At 40.2% G+C, this 21,375-nt stretch overlaps 1 protein-coding gene across 1 annotated transcript in view; it reads right to left on the bottom strand.

Annotated features, from left to right (window-relative positions):
- Positions 1–299: 299 nt before the first annotated feature.
- The window catches only part of MEST (mesoderm specific transcript), a 57,457-nt gene continuing 36,381 nt past the window's right edge, over positions 300–21,375 (bottom strand). The window contains exons 10-12 of the mRNA XM_089676867.1: positions 10,761–10,837; positions 8,126–8,189; positions 300–2,840 (exon numbers count right to left, since the gene is read on the bottom strand). Coding sequence (XP_089532993.1) covers positions 2,723–2,840; positions 8,126–8,189; positions 10,761–10,837 — 259 coding nt within the window. The 3' untranslated portion in view covers positions 300–2,722. The remainder of the gene's footprint in view (positions 2,841–8,125; positions 8,190–10,760; positions 10,838–21,375) is intronic.

Here is a 21,375-nt window from a genome sequence, read left to right as displayed (position 1 = left end):
CCGATGAGCGGGGCGAAATGCATCAAAAGGCGTAACTGGAGAGGTGCTGTGGCAACACCACACATACAACGTGCTGGACTCCCGAGGCTGGTCTTGAGCGGCGTCCACTCCCCCTCATCTCATCCCAGACACTGGAACGGATTAAGGACGCTGCTCCCTTCATTCCCATGCTGGTGGGGGTTTTCTTTTTGCTTATCGGGCTTTGGTCTGGTGCCATTAAACTTCACATGTGGTTTCAATTAGTTTTACAGGACAGAAAACAATAATAGTGCTGTATTTCAAAAGTGAGCTTGCACACATTTTCATTAGTAAAAATTTTTATTCAAATTTGCTTTCAAAGTATTATGTAGTTGCACAGACTTTGGTAACATGCCAAATACAAGACCATATTCAGATTTCTTTTTAACCATTTACATTTTTCAGATCTGTAATGAGACAGACATTTTAATATAAGAGAAGTTTGGATACACTGGGACAAAACAGTTATGACATTTCTTAGTGGGGAGATTTACAAATTAATAGTTTTACATTGTAAATTATATCAGTATTGTAAAAATGTATTTATCAAAAGGGACAGGACAATAAACATCAAATACAAGTTACCTTCTGAAGATGCAATGGATACCATGTACAAAATACATTGCAAGCTTTGATAGCCTATCAAATGCCATACGCTGCAAAACAATTAGATTACTGTTAGAGTAAAACTTCAGAATAAAACTAGATTTCGATAGATTAGGACCTCAGTGGGGATGGTCAGCATACATAATGACAGAGGTCATTACAATAAAGATGGGCCATAGAAATGAACAGACCTAGCAGTAAACCGCTTGCCTTCATGCCTGCTCTAGTGTTTTTCACAGTTCTACCCTTCCAGCATATAATGAATATACATGCACTTGCCCTACTCAATACTATGACTCATTTCATGCTCCTCTACATGGCCGAAGGTCTCCATGAGTGCAGATGAGCCACAGGCATGAGTGGACTAAGTGGCATACATGTGCAGCAGAAGCTGGACAAAGCCTAGAGTCTGTGCGGCATGAGGATGGGGTACAAACTGATGGAACTTCACAATAGAGCTGAAGGCATGATACTACCCCAGGCTTCATTGAGGGGGTGGAGCATTAAAAGACAACTTCACTTAATTTATTAGGGCTAAACAAAAACTGAAATATTATGTATTTTTCTTGCCAGCCAGCAGTCAATGCTCTAGATGCATTTTCGCTTGTCAGGTAGTATTGCTCTGATTTTCTGAAATAAGCCATCACACTACTGACTAATAACCCTATCAGACAAACAGAGCCTAAAAAACAAGATTCTTCTGCTGTGCTGCCTCCTTAGCTAGCCCATGGTGCTTTGGGAATTGTCTGTCATGAATTAAATGTTTATTTAAAAAAGTAAGATTGTATCAAACAAAAAATACAAAACCGTAAGGGCTTACAAACCTAAAACAAATTAGACATAAAAACATTACAGTTTCCCTTTAACACTGTACTGAAAAACATGCCTAACTGGTGCTTCACAAATGTATGAAGCAAGAGTGGCTTCCAGAATCACAAGCAGGAAATACTTTCTAGCATTCAGTTGCCACTGTGTAGGAATAAAAAAATGTAGCTAAGAAAATACATAATTTATAGCCAATAGGGCAAACTGCAGTATTGTTAATATTTAGTTGAACAGCCAAATTCAATGAATATCCACAAATTTGTTGCAATACATACTAGTAGGTGATGGGTACATTAACTGGTTTATTCAGTAAAGCAAGGAGAAAAGCGCAGTAATCCACTGCAACTGATCAGAATTCACTTTACAGCAAACATAGCAGTAAACAATGGATTCTAATTGTTTGCTATGATTAGTGGTTTGCCCAGTATTATTGATCAGACTTCTTAATGTACAGCTAATCCAATATAAAAGAACATTTCCAAACCTTGTAGGTTTAGTCATTATAAAAAGTACATGTTTACACTTAGAAAAGCTTAGAATTCCTAAAGCCCTTGAGAAAACTGCAGCCCCCTTCTTATACTGTTATGGCTCAATGTACATGAACACAAATCCCTGAAATACCAAGCGGCTGCAAATCTGCTTCACATTGAGATACAAAGCCACACTAATTATCTCACTAATGACAAACCATACTTTTCAAAACACACACTAATGCTCCCCCTAATACTGTGCCAAACAAACAGAATGAAAAGGCACTCCTGACTCTACTTCCTAACTTTCCAGGTTTTAACTAGTAGTCTTCAATGATATGTAGAAAGTGTGTCAACAATTTTCATATGTTCTGTGGCACATCCTGCAGACAGACAGTGGCAGTCAAACACCAATTTGTTCTGCATCAAGAAGTGCCCCTAAAGCCTGCAACATCCCAAGTTAAAAGGAATGAAGAAAAAGTCCTCCTATTTTTTCCACTTGTGTAAATGCATTGCGTCTCAGCTATGTTATCAGCTAAGACAACAAAACACCTACCCCATATATACATCAGATTTCAACACACACAAATAGAGACGTTAGTATTCCCTTACAGTCAGCTTTATGTCACTCTCTCAAATGGAAAATGGCTCAGTATGTGCCTAAACAAAGTGACTGAATTGCCATCCCTGAGATATTTAGTCACTTTTATGTGAATGCAGCACCAGCTGATGAATGACTGTCATGAAAATTATTATTGCATTTATACACACACCACAGCATGTCATCTGAAACCGAAGAGCCCTCAGAATGAATTGATAAAACTTAGATAGGCATTTAGGAATCCAGTAGGATCTTCCAGCTGGGGGTAGTGACTAATATGGTCATCCAGGATAGTGAAGGTTGACTTCGGTATAAGTTTCCTGGGGATAAAACAACAGCCAAAAATGAAAAGCTTTTCAGTCATGCAAATTTCATCACAAACTGTATACTGACAATATTCTGTAGGCAGAATAGCAAATATTTTAAATATGTTTAATGGTTTGAAAGGTATGGGGGGTGATTTACTGAAGGAGTGAAGGCTGTTCACGCAGCAAAGCCAATGACAGTAAATACCCAGTCATGTGCAAAGGAAAAAACTATTTTTTTGCAAGCATGTGTAGAATGTGATTTACCATGCTCTGTAGCCAATCACTTTGCTTGGAGAACACTCTCATTTCTTTATAAATCAACCTCCATGTGTGTATTTACCGTTATCTGGAAGTTCATATCTAGAAGTGAAAGCCTTGATCTACACTAGTGGCCAAAATTGTGGACACTTGAAAAATTGTATGATTGGTCTAATTTGGAATGATAGATTTGCTGATACTCATATTATATATATATATGCTCAATAAAACTGTATATTATTTAAAGTGATTCTAAAGGTTTATTTAAAAAACAAAAGATGGCTATACTTACCTGCTATGTACAGTGGTTTTACACAGAGCAGCCTAGATCCTCCTCTTCTCACGTCCCCCACAGGCTCTCCTGGCCCCTTCCTCCTGTTGGGGGCCCCCACTGCAAGCAGCTTGCTATGGGGGCACCCGCTGCGCCATGTGTCTATTCACACATGGAGCCACAGCTCGGCCCTGCACCCTAATTCTATCACTCCTTGCACTAAAAATCAAGAATTCTGTTTTTTTGGTCTTGCTATAAAATTTCAGATATACAGCCGTGTGAAAAATCAATTAGACCCCATGGAAATTGTGGACCTTTTCAACGTACAGTATTTGAACAGGCAAACATTAGATCTTTATACAAACAGTACCTCCAGATAAAAGTAATATACATGAGTAATAACACAAGAACAATGTGCTTTTTAAATCATTTAATAGAAATATCAACAAATGTAATGGTATACTGTGCAAGTAAGCACACCTTTGGAATCAAAAGCTGGTATTGCCCCCTTTAGCAGAAATTACTTCTTCTGTTTTGTACAACTACCCACCAATCTATGACACTGAAATTTTTAACCATTTCTCAATGCAAAATTCCTGTAGATGCAAGATGCTTAAGGGTTTCCTTGAATGAACTGTCTGTTCAAAATCCCCTACAAAAATATCAATGGAACATATATTATTGGCTGTATCCCTTGAGTAGGGTTAGGATCTTTTCAGTTGCCACTTCAGATGTTGAATTCAGTGGTTCTTTACTACAACATAGAGTATATATAAATAAATTAGGGCTCCATTCACACCAATACATTTTTTTAGTGTTTTTTGCTGAAATGTACCCCAGTCCATTTAACATGGTTTCCTATGAAACATGTTCACATCTATGCTTTTTTAAAAGCAGCATTTTTGCTACAATAGAGTTCAATGGAGAATCTGCTGAAATGCATGGTACTGCATTTTTACCACATTTTCCATGTTTATTATGGCCAGCAACAAAAACAAATTCCACTTTAACAAAACAAAAAAAAAAACAGTACAAAACGCGTCAAAAATGCAAGTAGAAAAGCGCAAAACAAACTGCAAAAAAACACTGCAAAACAGACATAAAGCAAATTGCATAGGTGTGAACGGAGCCTAAAAAGGACAACTTTGTAGTCACGTCAACAGAATTAAGTTAAACACACATCTAAAAAATGCAAGATTTTAGCAGAAGATTTACAGGGAGACTCATAGGTAGGTGTAATCGGATTCTTCATTTCTTTTGTAGCACCCATACAAATACTGATGGAATGCACTGTATATCTTTCATGGAAAAAAAATATATATTTATACATATATTTACAAAAATTGTGGGGCAGTGGGTATGTGTGCCTGTTTCCTCCTCCCAGTGGTCCCACACGTGGGTGTGCTTCCTAGCCATGATGCAGTGTGGTTTTGATGTCATTGGATCACCTGATACGTTCGCGCTTTTAATGACTTATGTAAGTTCTATAAAGAGAGCCAAAAATATACCAATATATTTGATATTATGATTCATATCTATGCCTATGTATTATAAATTTATAAATTTAGGTTGCCACCCTATCTCCTCAGAGCAAGCAGACGGCGAAACACATTACGGAAATACAGCCACTTCTTACATGAGCTACACTTGTAAAATTAATATACTGCCATACCACATCTGTGGAATTTTGTAGAACATTCTTGGATATGTAGATGCATTGGGCGGGTGTGAAGCAAATGTACTGCTAAAACACACACATATATATATATTTTTAGATAATATGTGCTTAACTTAATTCTGCTGACATGATGACTACTATAAACTCATTTTTATTATTTAATTATATGTACTTAAGTTGCTCTAAGTGATAAAGAACAACTGCATTTTCTCAGATAGTGTGTAGCATCTGATTTAGCAACTGAAGTCCCCAACCTTGCTCAAGAGATATAGCCAATAATATTTGATTCATATTTTGGGGATGTATTGCCAAATGGTCACTTCTTGCACCACTATGATATCAAATAAATGAAATAGGAAATCAAATCAGGGCTTTGACTAGAGCGACCCAAAACTATTTCTTCTTGCATGGACTTTATTTTGAAAGCCTAATTTTTGGTTCATCTTCAGCTTTTGGACAAATGGTTTCACATGCTCATTAGGCACACTTAAAGACTAAGTTCACCTTCGTGGGGAAAAAAATAAATACAAATTTTTTTTAAAAAAAAAGTGCACTTATTTTTTTTCACTGAAGTCTGCAGAGTACTGCACCCATGATCAGAGGCAGTGTGAATGAACGATGAGGATGCTGATCAGTACACTGGCAGTTCCTTGATACTACAAAAGTCTGTCTCCACAGTGGTGGGCAGGCCTTGTAGATTTGCAGATTCCTGTGAATGAATGACGCAGATGTGTGGGCAGAGCCCTAAATATGGGTGACATGTAACATGTTCCTAAAGGTGAGTTAATTCTTTAAATATGATGCAGAATATATAGCTGACTCGACAACTGGGATCTGCTCAGCTCAGGCTCTGAAGCAGCAAAGCAACTCCCTGCCATTACATTTGCACCACCATGTTTTACAGTTATGAGGCACTTCTGAAATACTGTCTTCAACTTGCTGCCAACATGTCTGCCTTTAAGGCGACCTAACAGCTCTTGATGAGTCTTTAGTACATTTTTCCAGAAGGCTTTTTTTTTTTCTTTTAAAACAGATGTTCACTAGCAAACTGCAACCATGCTGTGATGTTATTTTTGGACAGCATAGACACTTTCTCAACACACCTCTCATGCAAGTTGAATTGGTGCAATATCTTTATGATTGCAGATGTATGAACTTTGACCCCAACCTTTGAAAATAATACTTGAAACACCCCACAATGAAATTTTGGGGTTCTTGGAGATTGAGAGAACTCCAGACACTACATAATGGAGGCTTTCTATGACAGTTTCCACCTGCATACTCCCCTAAAGAGCTCTTGGCACCTAATCTGGAACACAGATTGACAGTGGTGGGAAATATAGGGGTGCACTTCCTTTTTCCGTATGACTAAGCTAAATGTTTTGTTTAGATTATGAAAATAAATACACCATTTCATTTCATGTGTCATTTGTGCATGTATATCACCTTTATCTGTAGACAATAGTTGAATCAATATCTAATGTCAATTTCCATGGGTGTACTTACATTTTCAGAGGAGTGTAAATGATTAAATTACACAATGATTGAGCATTAATATGATGTATAACATGATAGGCTTAAGCACAATTTTAGAGTCAAAATTCACATTAAACTGGAAACCGTCTACATTTTCCATAGGTGTCCACAATTTTGGCCAGTGCAATTTATATTACACATTTATTGCTGTTTACAACATTACCACATATCACAGTGGGGAAAAAAGTACATTTCACAATACAGCATTACTTTATGTTCAGGGTCAAATTAAAGTGTTACTAAACCCATGACCCTGCATTCACTATATCTCTGGTCTACCAACAGTGCTGATTGGCCCTGTGTGGGGGTCACATGATTTCTCCCAAGGAAAAAAAAAAAACACTCTCTAGCAATACACACCAAACTGAGCATGTGCAGCTTGTGGACTGTGGAAGAATGGGAGGATCAGAGTCAGGATGAAACATCCTTTTTACACAATACAGATGATTAACCTCTTAGGTTCCACAGTGAGTATAACCAGCATGCTTTACTGCATATACAGACTGATTTTACTGTTGTGGGTTTAGTAACACTTTACATTGCAGAGAATTGTAATTAGTCTGCTATAGCAGAATGTCATCAGTATCACAATGTCATAACCTACTCCAACAAGAAAGAGAAGCTTTCCTCTTTTTTGCCATTTCACATTTGAGGATAAAATGTAATTAACAGCACTGCAAAAATGAAGTAAATATATATTGTTTTTTGTATATTTTCTTATGTATTGTAATCTGGAATTAAGATACATACTTAGACAGATGAAAATTAAATACTGCATAAAAACATCTTATATTTGTTGTTTTGCAGCCAGCATGTAATGAAGCTAGTCCAAGTACCTGGTTTACTGCTGTGAATACAGACTTGAATAGCAGAAGCTCAGGTTACACCAACATCTGAATGAGTCATCTGAATGACTTAGGCTGGCCATGCATAATGGAATTTTCTTTCCTTCAGCCACCGGTTGAAGGAAAAAAAAATAATAGCTTGATTCGTCCACCAACACTGACTATTGTATTCTGACAGCGAGAGGTCTCCCCAAATTACAGTGATCACTACTTCTGGCTGTAGCCAATGGCAGCAATTGTAGGGAAAAAAAAACCTGACAGGCTGTTTACTCTGAAGTTAATCGATAAAATTAACTTCAGTACAACCAGCCTGCAAAACAGATGGATCAAAATTCAGCCACTTACTGCGGAACTGGGCAAATTTTGATCCGTCTATGGCCAGCTTTAGAGGAGGGACATTTCCACCTCTTTTGGAGAGGGTGCTGTCTGGATCAGAAGCAGTAAACAAATGTTGAGCTAAGGCTGGGCTTTGTTTGCCCAGCATGCACCGCTTAGTAGAACACTGTATTATTTGTTGTCAAATGATTGTATAACAATAATTATATAAAATATCAGTTTATAAACTTTTACATTTTTCAGAAACGCTGAAAAAAAAACAACACACACACACACACACAAACCAATTCTTTCCCCATTAACAACCAAGATGGTTAACCTACTGTGAATACTTTCTACTTCTTCCCTAATTCCTATAAAATGCTTAACTTACTTGTACTGCTCCATGAACTCAGGATGGGGATTAACTGGGTCCAGGGGTCCATATATAATGTGCACTATAATAGAAAGTGCAAATTAGAATCTACAATTTTACGTTTACTTCTTGTTTCCAGTGTAATGCTTGATGCAGCCAGACAGTGACCACATTTGTCAAATTCTGTATGTGCCAACTTTCATTTTTCTAATCTTCTACTCCTGGTGCAACGCCTGCTTTCCAGCTGCATTAAACTGAAAACCAAAAATATAACATATTGCAGCTTACCAATCATTAGACGTGATGGCTGCATTAGTTTCCTTTTAGGCTTTTCCCCCGGTGATTTGGCCAGTAACACACCTCCTATAAAGTAGCATATGGGGCACATTTGGATAGCAGCATTGTCAGTTTGTAAGTTTGAGGGGGGGGGGGGGGGGAGTGTTAGATGTACTAGCAGATATAAACAAAATACCAATTTCAACCGTTCTCAAACTAATACTTTATAAGCAGGTACAGCAAACTGTTTTTTCCCCCTTCTGGGAAAAAGCTTTTACATAAAAGCTGATCATTGTAGGCACCGGTCAGTGTTAAATGGGTTATCTCGATACTGTCACTGATACATCTGCAAGACAGTTTGTGCTTTTAAAAAAGAACAGACTTACTGGATAGAATACCAGTTGAAAATAGATGAAAAAACGTCTAAAAAAGAAAACGAATGCAGCCATCACATCTAAGAATTGGTAAGCTGCAATATAATAAAAGTTTACTTTTGAATTTAAATACTGCTTTAAAGAAGAAATATCACATTAGTCAGTTTCTGATAGGATAAAAGTACTGGTACTACTTCCCCAGCAAGGGGAATGAAGAGAGAAGTGAGGTATGTCAGCCTAACCTCGGCTCTGCATCTTTTTTTTGCCAGTGCTTTGAGCAACTGTGTGCCAAGGGGGCACCCTGATTGACATGGCAACTAGTGTTACATGGCACCTAGGAAGATGTGACAAAGTACTGCATTCACTCTATCCCATCAGGTGCTGAGTAATGGTTCATTAACCTCCCTAGCGGTCTGATTATGTCAATATTTCTGTGCTCAAAGCAGTACATATTTTTTGCATGGAAATATGCTGGTTTTTTATTGTAGGCCTGTAATTCTTAGTAATAACTCGCTGAAATCTGTCCGAACAAGAGTCTAGTAAACATCCCGGGTATGATAAAATTTGAAACACGAAATCATAAATTATAATAAATAATCATAAACAATAATAATATAATAATTATAAATTTAATTCAATAATGTAATCAAACCAAAAACACTGAAATTTGAAATAGAGCGCCAAGTTCGCACATCACTGATCTTAGTCGTAAAATCATTTTCAGTGTCTGATGACGAATTTCCCCACGAATCATTATCACTCAATTCTGCAAGTGGTTCTAATTTACCATCGCTGTTCTCTAGCTGGGTTAAACCGCTTTTGACCTAAAGAGACGCTTTTTGGAAGCCATGGACATTTCTCAGTTTCAAGGCAGAAAGAACAGTAAAAATGCAGGCAGGGCACAGGACAAAGCACTAGGGACAAAATGTATGTGAAATGGTTTGATACACTAATGTTATACTATGAGATTTTAGTATATTGAGTGAATGTCGCATTTTTACATTTGCCACCGGTTCCATCCCCCGTACGTCCCGACACTCGCAGGGAATGGAACCTGGATGCCAGCATCGCCCAGAGGAGATGGTGACACTGCAGGGGGGATATCGCGGGAGCGCAGGACAAGGTAAGTGCTGGAGGGAATCCCAGAGCAACGCTGCAGGGTAATCCCGAGTGTAGCTCGGGGCTACCGCTTTTGGTACTGAAAGTTAACCCCGAGCTACACTCAGGAATAACGCCGGGGGGGTTAAAAGCTGAATGAAATCAATTGGTTTAACAGTTTTCCAAAACAGATTCATTCAAGGCATGCCAAGAATTAACGGTCATATTTGCATGTGATCTCAACCGAACTATCAATTCATCCAATGGCTGAGGTCATAACTGATGCGTGCAGCAAATGTCAATTGCAGATCAAAACATACTAAGATGGCAGCTTCCCTGGCTGTACAGGATAGGAGAGTTTGTTCTGCTTTAAACGTATTTTTAAAGACAGCTACTGTAAGCACTTATTCACACTTAATATATGCTTCTTGGCAAACAAAGGAGAGGGCAGAACAGTCACTTGTGCTGCAGTACTCATGTGCTTACAAGGAACATGCTGACAGGAGAAAAGTGTAAAGTGACAGATGAGCTCATTTATTTTCTACTTCTGCACTGTCCAATCATAGGCTGGGGGCAAGAACAAGGCCTAGTTGTACTATGCAGCTACAGTAGAGAAAAGGAAGTTTTTCAGACTGGCTGTACTGACTGACAGTGCTGTAGAATCTCAGGATAGAAAGCACAAATACTTCAGCAGGTAAACATATCTTATATTTATTTTATCTGTGTACTTAGATGTTTGACTGGAGTCCAGCCTTAAGTAACGTTTTGAAGTTAGTGTCAACACTGGTGATCTGGTTCATTATTCCAAATAGTACCAAAACTATGAAGCAGCTATAACATAACATAACATAATACATATTCTCTGTATAGAACTGTTTTTTGCAACACAGGGAAACAATACTTACAAGGGACTGATGTGTTGGTCAGGGCTTCTACCCAGCGGTCCCTGTGCTTTCTACGCTGGTTTATATACTGCAAAATACTAAATGCCAAAAAAACAGTTAGGAAAAAATGCCACACAGACACACACAGACACTGCTCAAAAAAATGAAAGGAACACTTTGAAAACACATCAGATCTCAATGGGGAAAAATATTATGCTGTATATCTATACTGATATGGACTGGGTAATGTATTAGGACTGTAATGATGCCTCATCGTTTGATGGAAATGAAAATGATCAACCTACATAGGACTGAATTCAAAGACATCCCGAAAATCAAAGTGAAAAAATTAACGTAGCAGGCTAGTCCATTTTGCTGAAATTCCAATGCAGCAACTCAGAATGGTACTAAGTAGTTTGTATGCCCCCCATGTGCATGTATACATGCCGACAACATCGGGGCATTTTGATTTGACCCAACTAACAATCAGAAAGTCTAATGAACGTTCTCAAAACAATAAACATGAACAAAACCTAACCGTGCATACCCAGCTTTACAGACGACATCCTTACTACACAATATTTTGCCTTGCACAGAACACCACTGTCTGAATCACATCAAAAGAAACTCCAAAAAGGAAGATTATTGAAAGGTAATGTCCCTAATGCTTTCAATAGCCAATGACAAAGCAGACCAAACAGTTACTCCTTCCAATAGTTTTGTAAGCTGATGAACATCATATCACAGGACTACTTAGAACAAGATCCATCTGATAAGCTGAAACCAGGCATTAAAAGCTCTTCTCTGATGACACTGATCTGCAACCTCAGACCCTTAAAGCCAGCCATAGAAGGGTTTTCTTTCCTGCAACAACAGATTGCACGAAAGAAAAATTGCTCAATTCCCCCATGAACACAGTCCGTGTTCATGGTGGAATCCCTCCCGCTAAGCTATTGTAAGCTATTGTTTTCTCCTGGTGGAGGGGGGCGCGGGGAGGGGTCATTGTTGGGAGAACACACGATTATTGCTAGCAGCTATAGCAGCTGGCAATAATCGCATGAAAAATCCTACATGCTGGTTGTACCCAAGTTGACCGATCAACTTGGGTACAATCAGCTGCCCATACATGGTGTGAATCTCAGCTGGTCCCTCCTGAACCGGCCGAAGATCCAACTGTCTATGGCCAGCTTTAGAGACAGGAAGATGGCCATAGATTACCCATTCTTTTTCAATCAGTCAGTGGATAGAGGAATCCTCCCCGCTAAGACACTATTATTACAGCGGGGATTCAGAATACACTGATGTTTTTTTTTCAGGTGTGTGTGTGTGTGTGTGCTTCTCTGTCTGGAAATCCAATGGACATGTCTGGGTTTGGCAGCAGCCAGCAGAATGGTCCTTGCCTGACTGCATTGTGCCAAGTGTAAAGTTTGGTGCAAGGGGGACTATGGTGTGGGTTTTTTTTTCTCAGGGGTTGGGCTTGGCCCCTTAGTTCCAGTGAAGGGAACTCTTAAGGCGTCAGCATACCAAAACATTTTGGATAATTTCATGCTCCCAACTTTGTGGGAACAGTTTGGGGATGGCCCCTTCCTGTTCCAACAGGATTGTGCACCAGTGCACAAAGCAAGGTCCATAAAGACATGGATGGATGAGTGAGTTTGGGGCGCATAAACTTGACTGGCCTGCACAGAGACCTGACCTCACCCTGATAGAGTACCTTTGGGATGAATTAAGAGCGGAGACTGCGAGCCAGGCCTTCTTGTCCGACATCAGTGCCTGACCTCACAAATAAGCTTCTGGAAGAATGGTCAAACATTCCCATAGACACACTCCTAAACCGTGTGGACAGCCTTCCCAGAAGAGTTGAAGCAGTTACAGTTGCAAAGGATGGCCCAACTCAATATTGAACCTACGGACTAAGACTGGGATGCCATCAAAGTGTTCATGTGCGTGTAAAGGCAAGCTTCTCAATACTTTTGGCAATATAGTGTGTGTTTGTATGTATATATATATATATATATATATATATATATATATATATATATATATATATATATATATATATATATATATATATATATATATATATATATATATATATATATATATATATATATATATATATACAGTCAGGTCCATAAATATTGGGACATCAACACAATTCTAACATTTTTGGCTCTATACACCACCACAATGGATTTGAAATAAAACGAACAAGATGTGCTTTAACTGCAGACTGTCAGCTTTAATTTGAGGGTATTTACATCCAAATCAGGTGAACGGTGTAGGAATTACAACAGTTTGCATATGTGCCTCCCACTTGTTAAGGAACCAAAAGTAATGGGACAATTGGCTTCTCAGCTGTTCCATGGCCAGGTGTGTGTTATTCCCTCATTATTCCAATTACAATGAGCAGATAAAAGGTCCAGAGTTCATTTCAAGTGTGCTATTTGCATTTGGAATCTGTTGCTGTCAACTCTCAAGATGAGATCCAAAGAGCTGTCACTATCAGTGAAGCAAGCCATCATTAGGCTGAAAAAACAAAACAAACCCATCAGAGAGATAGCAAAAACATTAGGCATGGCCAAAACAACTGTTTGGAACATTCTTAAAAAGAAAGAACGCACCGGTGAGCTCAGCGACACCAAAAGACCCGGAAGACCATGGAAAACAACTGTGGTGGATGACCGAAGAATTCTTTCCCTGGTGAAGAAAACACCCTTTACAACAGTTGGCCAGATCAAGAACACTCTCCAGGAGGTAGGTGTATGTGTGTCAAAGTCAACAATCAAGAGAAGACTTCACCAGAGTGAATACAGACGGTTCACCACAAGATGTAAACCATTGGTGAGCCTCAAAAACAGGAAGGACAGATTAGAGTTTGCCAAACGACATCTAAAAAAGCCTTCACAGTTCTGGAACAACATTCTATGGACAGATGAGACCAAGATCAACTTGTACCAGAGTGATGGGAAGAGAAGAGTATGGAGAAAGAAAGGAACTGCTCATGATCCTAAGCATACCACCTCATCAGTGAAGCATGGTGGTGGTAGTGTCATGGTCTGGGCATGTATGGCTGCCAGTGGAACTGGTTCTCTTGTATTTAATGATGATGTGACTGCTGACAAAAGCAGCAGGATGAATTCTGAAGTGTTTCGGGCAATATTATCTGCTCATATTCAGCCAAATGCTTCAGAACTCATTGGACGCCGCTTCACAGTGCAGATGGACAATGACCCAAAGCATACTGCAAAAGCAACCAAAGAGTTTATTAAGGGAAAGAAGTGGAATGTTATGCAATGGCCAAGTCAATCACCTGACCTGAATCCGATTGAGCATGCATTTCACTTGCTGAAGACAAAACTGAAGGGAAAATGCCCCAAGAACAAGCAGGAACTGAAGACAGTTGCAGTAAAGGCCTGGCAGAGCATCACCAGGGATGAAACCCAGCGTCTGGTGATGTCTATGCGTTCCAGACTTCAGGCTGTAATTGGCTGCAAAGGATTTGCAACCAAGTATTAAAAGTGAAAGTTTGATTTATGATTATTATTCTGTCCCATTACTTTTGGTCCCTTATCAAGTGGGAGGCACATATGCAAACTGTTGTAATTCCTACACCGTTCACCTGATTTGGATGTAAATACCCTCAAATTAAAGCTGACAGTCTGCAGTTAAAGTACATCTTGTTCGTTTCATTTCAAATCCATTGTGGTGGTGTATAGAACCAAAAATGTTAGAATCGTGTCGGTGTCCCAATATTTATGGACCTGACTGTATATATATAAATATATATATATATATATACACACATATATATATACACATATACATACATACACACACACATACACACACACAGTTGTGTTCAAAATAATAGCAGTGTGTTGAACAAAATGAATAAAGCTCAAAATCCTTCTAATAGCTTTTATTTCCATACACACAAATGCATTGGGAACACTACACATTCTATTCCAAATCAAAACATGAAGAAAAATATATCAAATTTGTGTTGTTCATCTAAAAACAATTGAAGAAAAGTAAATATTAGATGGTTCAAAAAAAAATAGCAGTGTTTGTATTCTTCTTTACAAACTCAAACATTCACTATATAAACTGAAAAATGTTTGAAGATTTTGCTTTCCTTTGAATCACTTAATTAATATTTAGTTGTATAAGCACTGTTTCTGAGAACTGCTGTACATCTGTGTTGCATGGAGTCACCCAACTTCTGGCACCTGTGAACAGGTATTCCAGCCCAGGATGATTGGACTACATTCCACAGTTCTTCTCTATTTCTTGGTTTTGCCTGAGAAACTGCATTTTTGATGTCACCCCACAAGTTTTCTATTGGATTAGGATCCGGGGATTGGGCTGGCCACTCCAAAACTTCAATCTTGTTGGTCTGGAACCAAGATGTTGCACGTTTACTGGTGTGTTTGGGGTCGTTGTCTTGTTGGAACACCCATTTCAGGGGCATTTCCTCTTCAGACTAAGGCAGCATAACCTCTTCAAGTATTCTGATGTATTCAAACTGATCCATGATCCCTGGTATGCGATAAATAGGCCCAACACTGTAGTATGAGAAACATCCCCATATCATGATGCTTGTGCAACCATGCTTCACTGTCTTCACAGTGTACTGTGGCTTGAATTCAGTGTTTGGGGGTCGTCTGACAAACTGTCTCCGGCCACTAGACCCAAAAAGAACAATCTTACTTTCATCAGTCCACAAAATATTGCAGCATTTCTCTTTAGGCCAGTCAATGTGCTCTTTGGCAAATTGAAACCTCTTCAGCACCTCTTTTTTTCAACAGTTGGACTTTGCTGGGGCTTCTTGCAGATAGCTTGGCTTCACATAGGCGTCTTCTATTTGTAACAGTACTCACAGGTAACTTTAGACCTTCTTTGATCTTCCTGGAGCTGATTGTTGGCTGAGTCCTTGCCATTTTGGCTATTCTTCTATCCATTCGAATGGTAGTCTTTCGATTTCTTCCATGTCTTTCAGGTTTTAGTTGCCATTTTAAAGCATTTGTGATCATTTTAGCTGAGCAGCCTATCATTTTCTGCACTTCTTTATATGTTTTTCCCTCTCCAATCAACTTTTTGATCAAGGTATGCTGTTCTTCTGAACAATGTCTGGAACAACCCATTTTCCTCAGAATTTCAGAGAGAAATGCACTGTAATCAGCATGTACAACATTTGCTGCCTTCCTTCCTTAAATAAGGGCAATAATTGCCACCTGTTTTTCAAAGAATGAATGACCTCACTAATAGAACTCCACACTTCTATTATTTTGAACATGCCCCTTTCAATTAGTGATTTGGTTACACAGAATCGGCAGCATGCATGTCATGACTGTTGGGTGTGTTGGATTTCTATTACTCTACTACACCTGCTAGTAAATTATTTGCCATGTAGAAATATCATTTCTACCAAAAACAGTGATTGATCAGGTTAGTGATGTCTGACTGCTATTATTTTAAACACAACTGTACACACACACACACACACACACACACACTGCTCAGCATGAGTACACCCCTTACTTTTTTTTTTTTTGAAAAGTAAGATTGTGATCAATATCTCAATGAACACAAGAACAATTTCTGAAATTTTGACAAGACTGAGCTTTATAGAACATTTGTTCATTACATGAAAGTAAGGTTAATAATATAACAAAATCTTTTTTGTCTTACTAAAATTAGTTGATGCAAAAATGAATACACCCCACAACAAAAACTACTACATGTAGTATTTTTGCATGACCTCCATGATTTGTAAGGACATGTCTTCTAGGCATGGAATGAACAAGCTACCAATATACTGCAACATCTTTTTCTATTCTTCAAGAACATCTTTTAGCACCTGGATGCTGGATAGAGAGTGATGCTCAACTTGTCTCTTCAGAATTCCCCATAGGTGTTCAACTGAGTTCAGATCAGGAGACATACTTTGCCACTGAATCACTTTCACCCTGTTCTTGCAACAGTGGCCCTAGATATGCGTTGTGGATCATTGTAATGTTGGAAAAGTGCAAAACGACCAAGGAGTGATGGTAGCATCTTCTCTTTTAATATAGAGCAGTACATATGTGAATTCATGATACCATCAATGAAATGCAGCTCCCCGACACCAGCAGCATCCATGCAGCCCCACAGAAGGACACTGACACCACCATGTTTCACTGTAGGCACCATGCATTCTTCTTTGTACTCCCCGCCTTTGCGACACCATACGGTTTTGAAGCCATCAGTTCCAAAAACATTTATGTCTCATCACTCCAGAGTACAGAGTCCCAGTAGTCTTCATTTTTAGCATGGGCCCTGGGAAATTCTAGGTGGGCTTTTTTGTGCATGGGTTTTAGGAGAGGCTTCCTTTGTGGACAACACCTATGCATGCCATTCCTGTGCAGTGTATGTATTGTATCAAAGGAAACAATCACCCCAGTTTGGCTTTCTACTTCTTTAGCTAGTGACCTTGCATGGCAATTTTCTTCAACCCTTCTCATCAGAAGACTCTCCTGTCGAGGTGTTAATTTCCATTGACAGCCTGGACGTCTCTGTGAGATAGTTGCAGTTCCATCTTTGTTAACTTTTTGTATCACTTTTGCTACAGTATTCTGACTGATAAGAAAAGCATTACTGATATTCTTGTAGCCTTCACCTTTCTTGTGTAAAGAAATTATTTTATTTCTCAGGCATTGTGACATTTCTCTTCCATGTGGTGCCATTGCTGACAGCATGAAATGGGAAGGGATTTTCTTTGTTAAAGTCCTTTTTTAATCAACTGTCTGCTGGACACCTGTTTAATGAATAATAATTAGACTCACCTGTAGTTGAATTCTTGTTAATTAGGATTTTGTTGTCTAAAATTTATCTTTGCTCTTAAGACTTTCATTGGGCACTGTATGGAGCGGTACCTTCTGCCGGCTCCTCCCAGCTCTGTACACGCTCCGCGGCCCGACATGTGCAGCTCTCCCTCCTCTGCAACCCAAGATGGCTGACGGCATGGAGACAAGCACAGCAGCTTCACAGCACCACACAGCCACAGCGCCTCAGGAACCACAGGTTCCGGCAGATCAATATGACAAAACTGCTCAGGCTGTGGCTGTACTCCTTTCACCTACTATCACGCTGGCTGTGGACTGCGCGGTATCGCTGGGCATTGGTCAAATCAGAAAAGACCTGAGCGAACAGGTGAAACGCTTATCTGAAATGCAGCAACAACTCTCGGACCTGGAGGATGATGTCCACTCCATTACTGCAGGTATGCAACAAGTCACGCACGCAGCAATCAATTTTGGATAAACTAGATGATTTGGAAAATCGCTCACGCAGGAGCAATTTGCCCACTGTTGGCCTTCCCGAATCGGTCAATGCAGGCAGCCTATTGGATCTATGCTCCACGCGCATTCCTGCGGCCTTGGGCCTTAACGCGCCATGTATAGTGGAAAGAGCTCACCATTTGGGCTCACCATCAAATGACAGATGCACGCCACGATCTATCATAGCCAAGTACCTCAATTACGCAGATAGACTGGCTATTCTGAACTCTTTCCGAAATTCTCTCACACTGCAAATTGATGGCCACAAATTACTAATCTTTGCGGACTATTCCCAAGAAGTATCACGTAAAAGAAAGGCTTTTCAACCCATCTGCGCCTCCCTGCACCAGAGGGGCCTAAAATTCACCCTTGCATACCAAGCTACCTTACGGCTCTCCACATCCTCAGGGGAGGCCAAAGCCTTTGTCCAACCGAAGGAGGCACTTCATTTTATACACACCTATCTGGATGACATCACTGACCCGCCAAACCTCCAACACGCTCTTCATGATAAAGGCCCCAGAGATCAACGCAGTCCACGTAAAGATCCTCCCAAAAGACAAAGAGTGAACCATCTTGCAAGCAAACTTGGACCTCCTTGAACATACTTCGGCCTCTCTGCAGGCCCTTCCATACGGGATGGTGCCGTTCTCCAGTCCTGTGTCCTCCCCATGTTTGTCGTTTGCTCAGCCCTTGTGCTGAGCGGCACTCAGTTACTGTATCCCTATTATGCATATGTTTGATCACTCTAACTTGTTTTTATGCGGTGTCTGATACCGATGTTACCGAGTTTGGACATATCCTGTTGATATAACCTTTTTGATATGTTTCCCAGGGTTCTCCTTTTTACGGCCATGTTATCAGCGATCTTGGAAAGTCATATCTTTCATAAGCCCAGAGTCGGTTCGCCTCATATATTTTCCCGGTCACGCGGGCCGTGGTGAGGAGAATCATGCGGAATAAGGTGAAGTCCAGGCTACCTAGGTGGTTAGGTAGATTCACACATCTGTTGGATAATGAACCCGTTGGGTCTTATCCATACCCTTCCTACCCCTCCTTTTCATCTCTCACCTTTCACCCTGCTCACCCCTCTCTTCTCTGAAGTACCAAGGTCCTCTCCCCACGAGCTAACGAACTTCATTCGGGCTCTACGTTGGCAATGGGCGGTAGAAGAACCACCCCCTACTTTAAAAAAGCAACAGTCACACCTCTCAATACACCGCTAACACAATTTCAAAATGATTTCCATCATATCTTGGAATGTCAAGGGCCTCTGTTCCCCACGCATAAACGCATGGCAGTACTACGTCATCTTAGACAATTAAAAGCTGACATTGCCCTAGTACAGGAAACCCACCTCACTAATGCGGATTATCCGCACATGAGGAAACTATGGGTTGTCCAGGTTTCGGGCTACCCATCTATTAAAGGCAAAGCAGGAGTACTCATATTAATCCACAAACGATTATCAGCCACAATTACCTCCATGGCTCATGATGATGAGGGTCACCTCACCACCATACATATGAAACTAGGCTCCAAGGACATATCTCTTGTTAATATATACACACCCAATTCACCCTCTAAGAAATTTTTTCAATCAATCTCATCGCAGACGATGCAGTCTGCCCACCTGCCACTCTTGGTGGGAGGAGACTTTAATACCTGTATGGACTGGCGGGAGGACAGATCAAAAAACACAACCCACCCAGTACCTACCTTTTCGGGCTCTCCTCCCAATACCTCGGTTTTAGCCGACTTCACTGAAGCTTCACATCTGACAGACATACGGCGTTTATCTCATCCGGATGGTAGGGATTATACTTTTTACTCACATGCTCACCTTTCCCTCTCAAAATTAGACTACCTTTTTTGCAATGCTCTTCTGCTACCAAATATTACTAGTTCCACCATTCATGCTATAGCTATCTCCGATCATGCCCCAATCTCTGTGATCCTGAAATACCTGGATTCAGGCACCTCCCCTCGAATCTGGCGCTTTCCCTGGCCAACAATAAAGACCTCCTCCAAGTAATTGCCACAACATGGGCAGATTTCATTGCAACTAATGCAGCTCATCGCTCCACTCCAAATTTGTTCTGGGAGACTGGCAAGGCTGTGTTGAGGGGCAAAAAAAATAACCTTTGCCTCGGTGTTTAAAAAGAGAGTATTACTCAAGTTCTTAGCAGCTAGCAATTCGCTGAGGAAAGCTCAGAGAAGGCTCTCAGACTCTAATTCCTTCGATAACCGAAAACTCTGGCTCAAAGCCAAACACCAATTCGACATGTGGGCTAAAGCACAAGAAACCTTACACCAGTCATATCTCGACTTACAATACCATAAATTTGGCAATAAACCCAAAAAACTCTTAGCCCGCCTATGTAGAAAACCCTTTACTCCTACTCATTGAGCCTTGAAAGACTCCCAGGGATCCTTGAGGTCCACACCGAACAAAATTATCTCTATTCTAGAACAATTTTATGCCCAACTATATGGCTCAGACCCAATAGATATCCCTCGTGATAACGCATTCTTGGAACAAATTAATCTACCACAAGGTTGATTCGGCCGCTCTTTCTGCCCACAACGCTCCTATCACCGCCTCAGATATTACCTTAGCGATTCAAACGTCGGCCAATGGAAAAACCCCAGGCCCCGATGATTACACAGCAGAATTCTATAAACTGACATCCCAAATTTTCACCCCAACTCTACTGTCGGTATTCCAGAGTATTCAAAAACAGAGGTAGCTATATCCCTTCCGGCTATCAAGCCTATATTAACCTGATAGCAAAAGAAGGTAAAGATCCCACGGAACCAGGCTCTTATCGCCCAATCTCTTTATTAAATCTAGATGCCAAACTCCTATCTAAAATAATCGCCAACAGGTTAGCTGCCATATTACCTTCGCTCATTCATCCCTCCCAAGCCGGATTTATCTATGGGAGAGCAGCGACCTCTAATATACGTAAAGTGCTCGCAATCCTCAATCATGCCCAACTTAACCCCCTCCAGGACTTAGCAATTATGTCACTCAATGCTGAAAAAGCATTTGATAATGTCAACTTTACCTGGCTCCAGTTAGTCATTCAGAGGTTTGGCTTTTCGGCTGCTTTGTCCATTTAAGCACTTCCATGTACTCTAGCCCAACAGCACAGGTCATATCTGCAGGACTTATGTCCAAATCTGTTCCCTTACATAAGGGTACTAGACAAGGCTGCCCGTTCTCCCCCCTCCTCTTCAACCTAGCTTTGGAACCCCTGGCACGAGATTTGCTTTTTAACTCACACCTACACGGTATTCAATTAGGACAT

This window comes from Staurois parvus, unplaced genomic scaffold (genome assembly GCF_062004578.1).
Source record: "Staurois parvus isolate SC_StPar_1 unplaced genomic scaffold, SC_StPar_1.0 ptg000175l, whole genome shotgun sequence".
Lineage (NCBI taxonomy): Eukaryota > Metazoa > Chordata > Amphibia > Anura > Ranidae > Staurois > Staurois parvus.
This window is presented reverse-complemented; position numbering and strand designations above follow the sequence as displayed.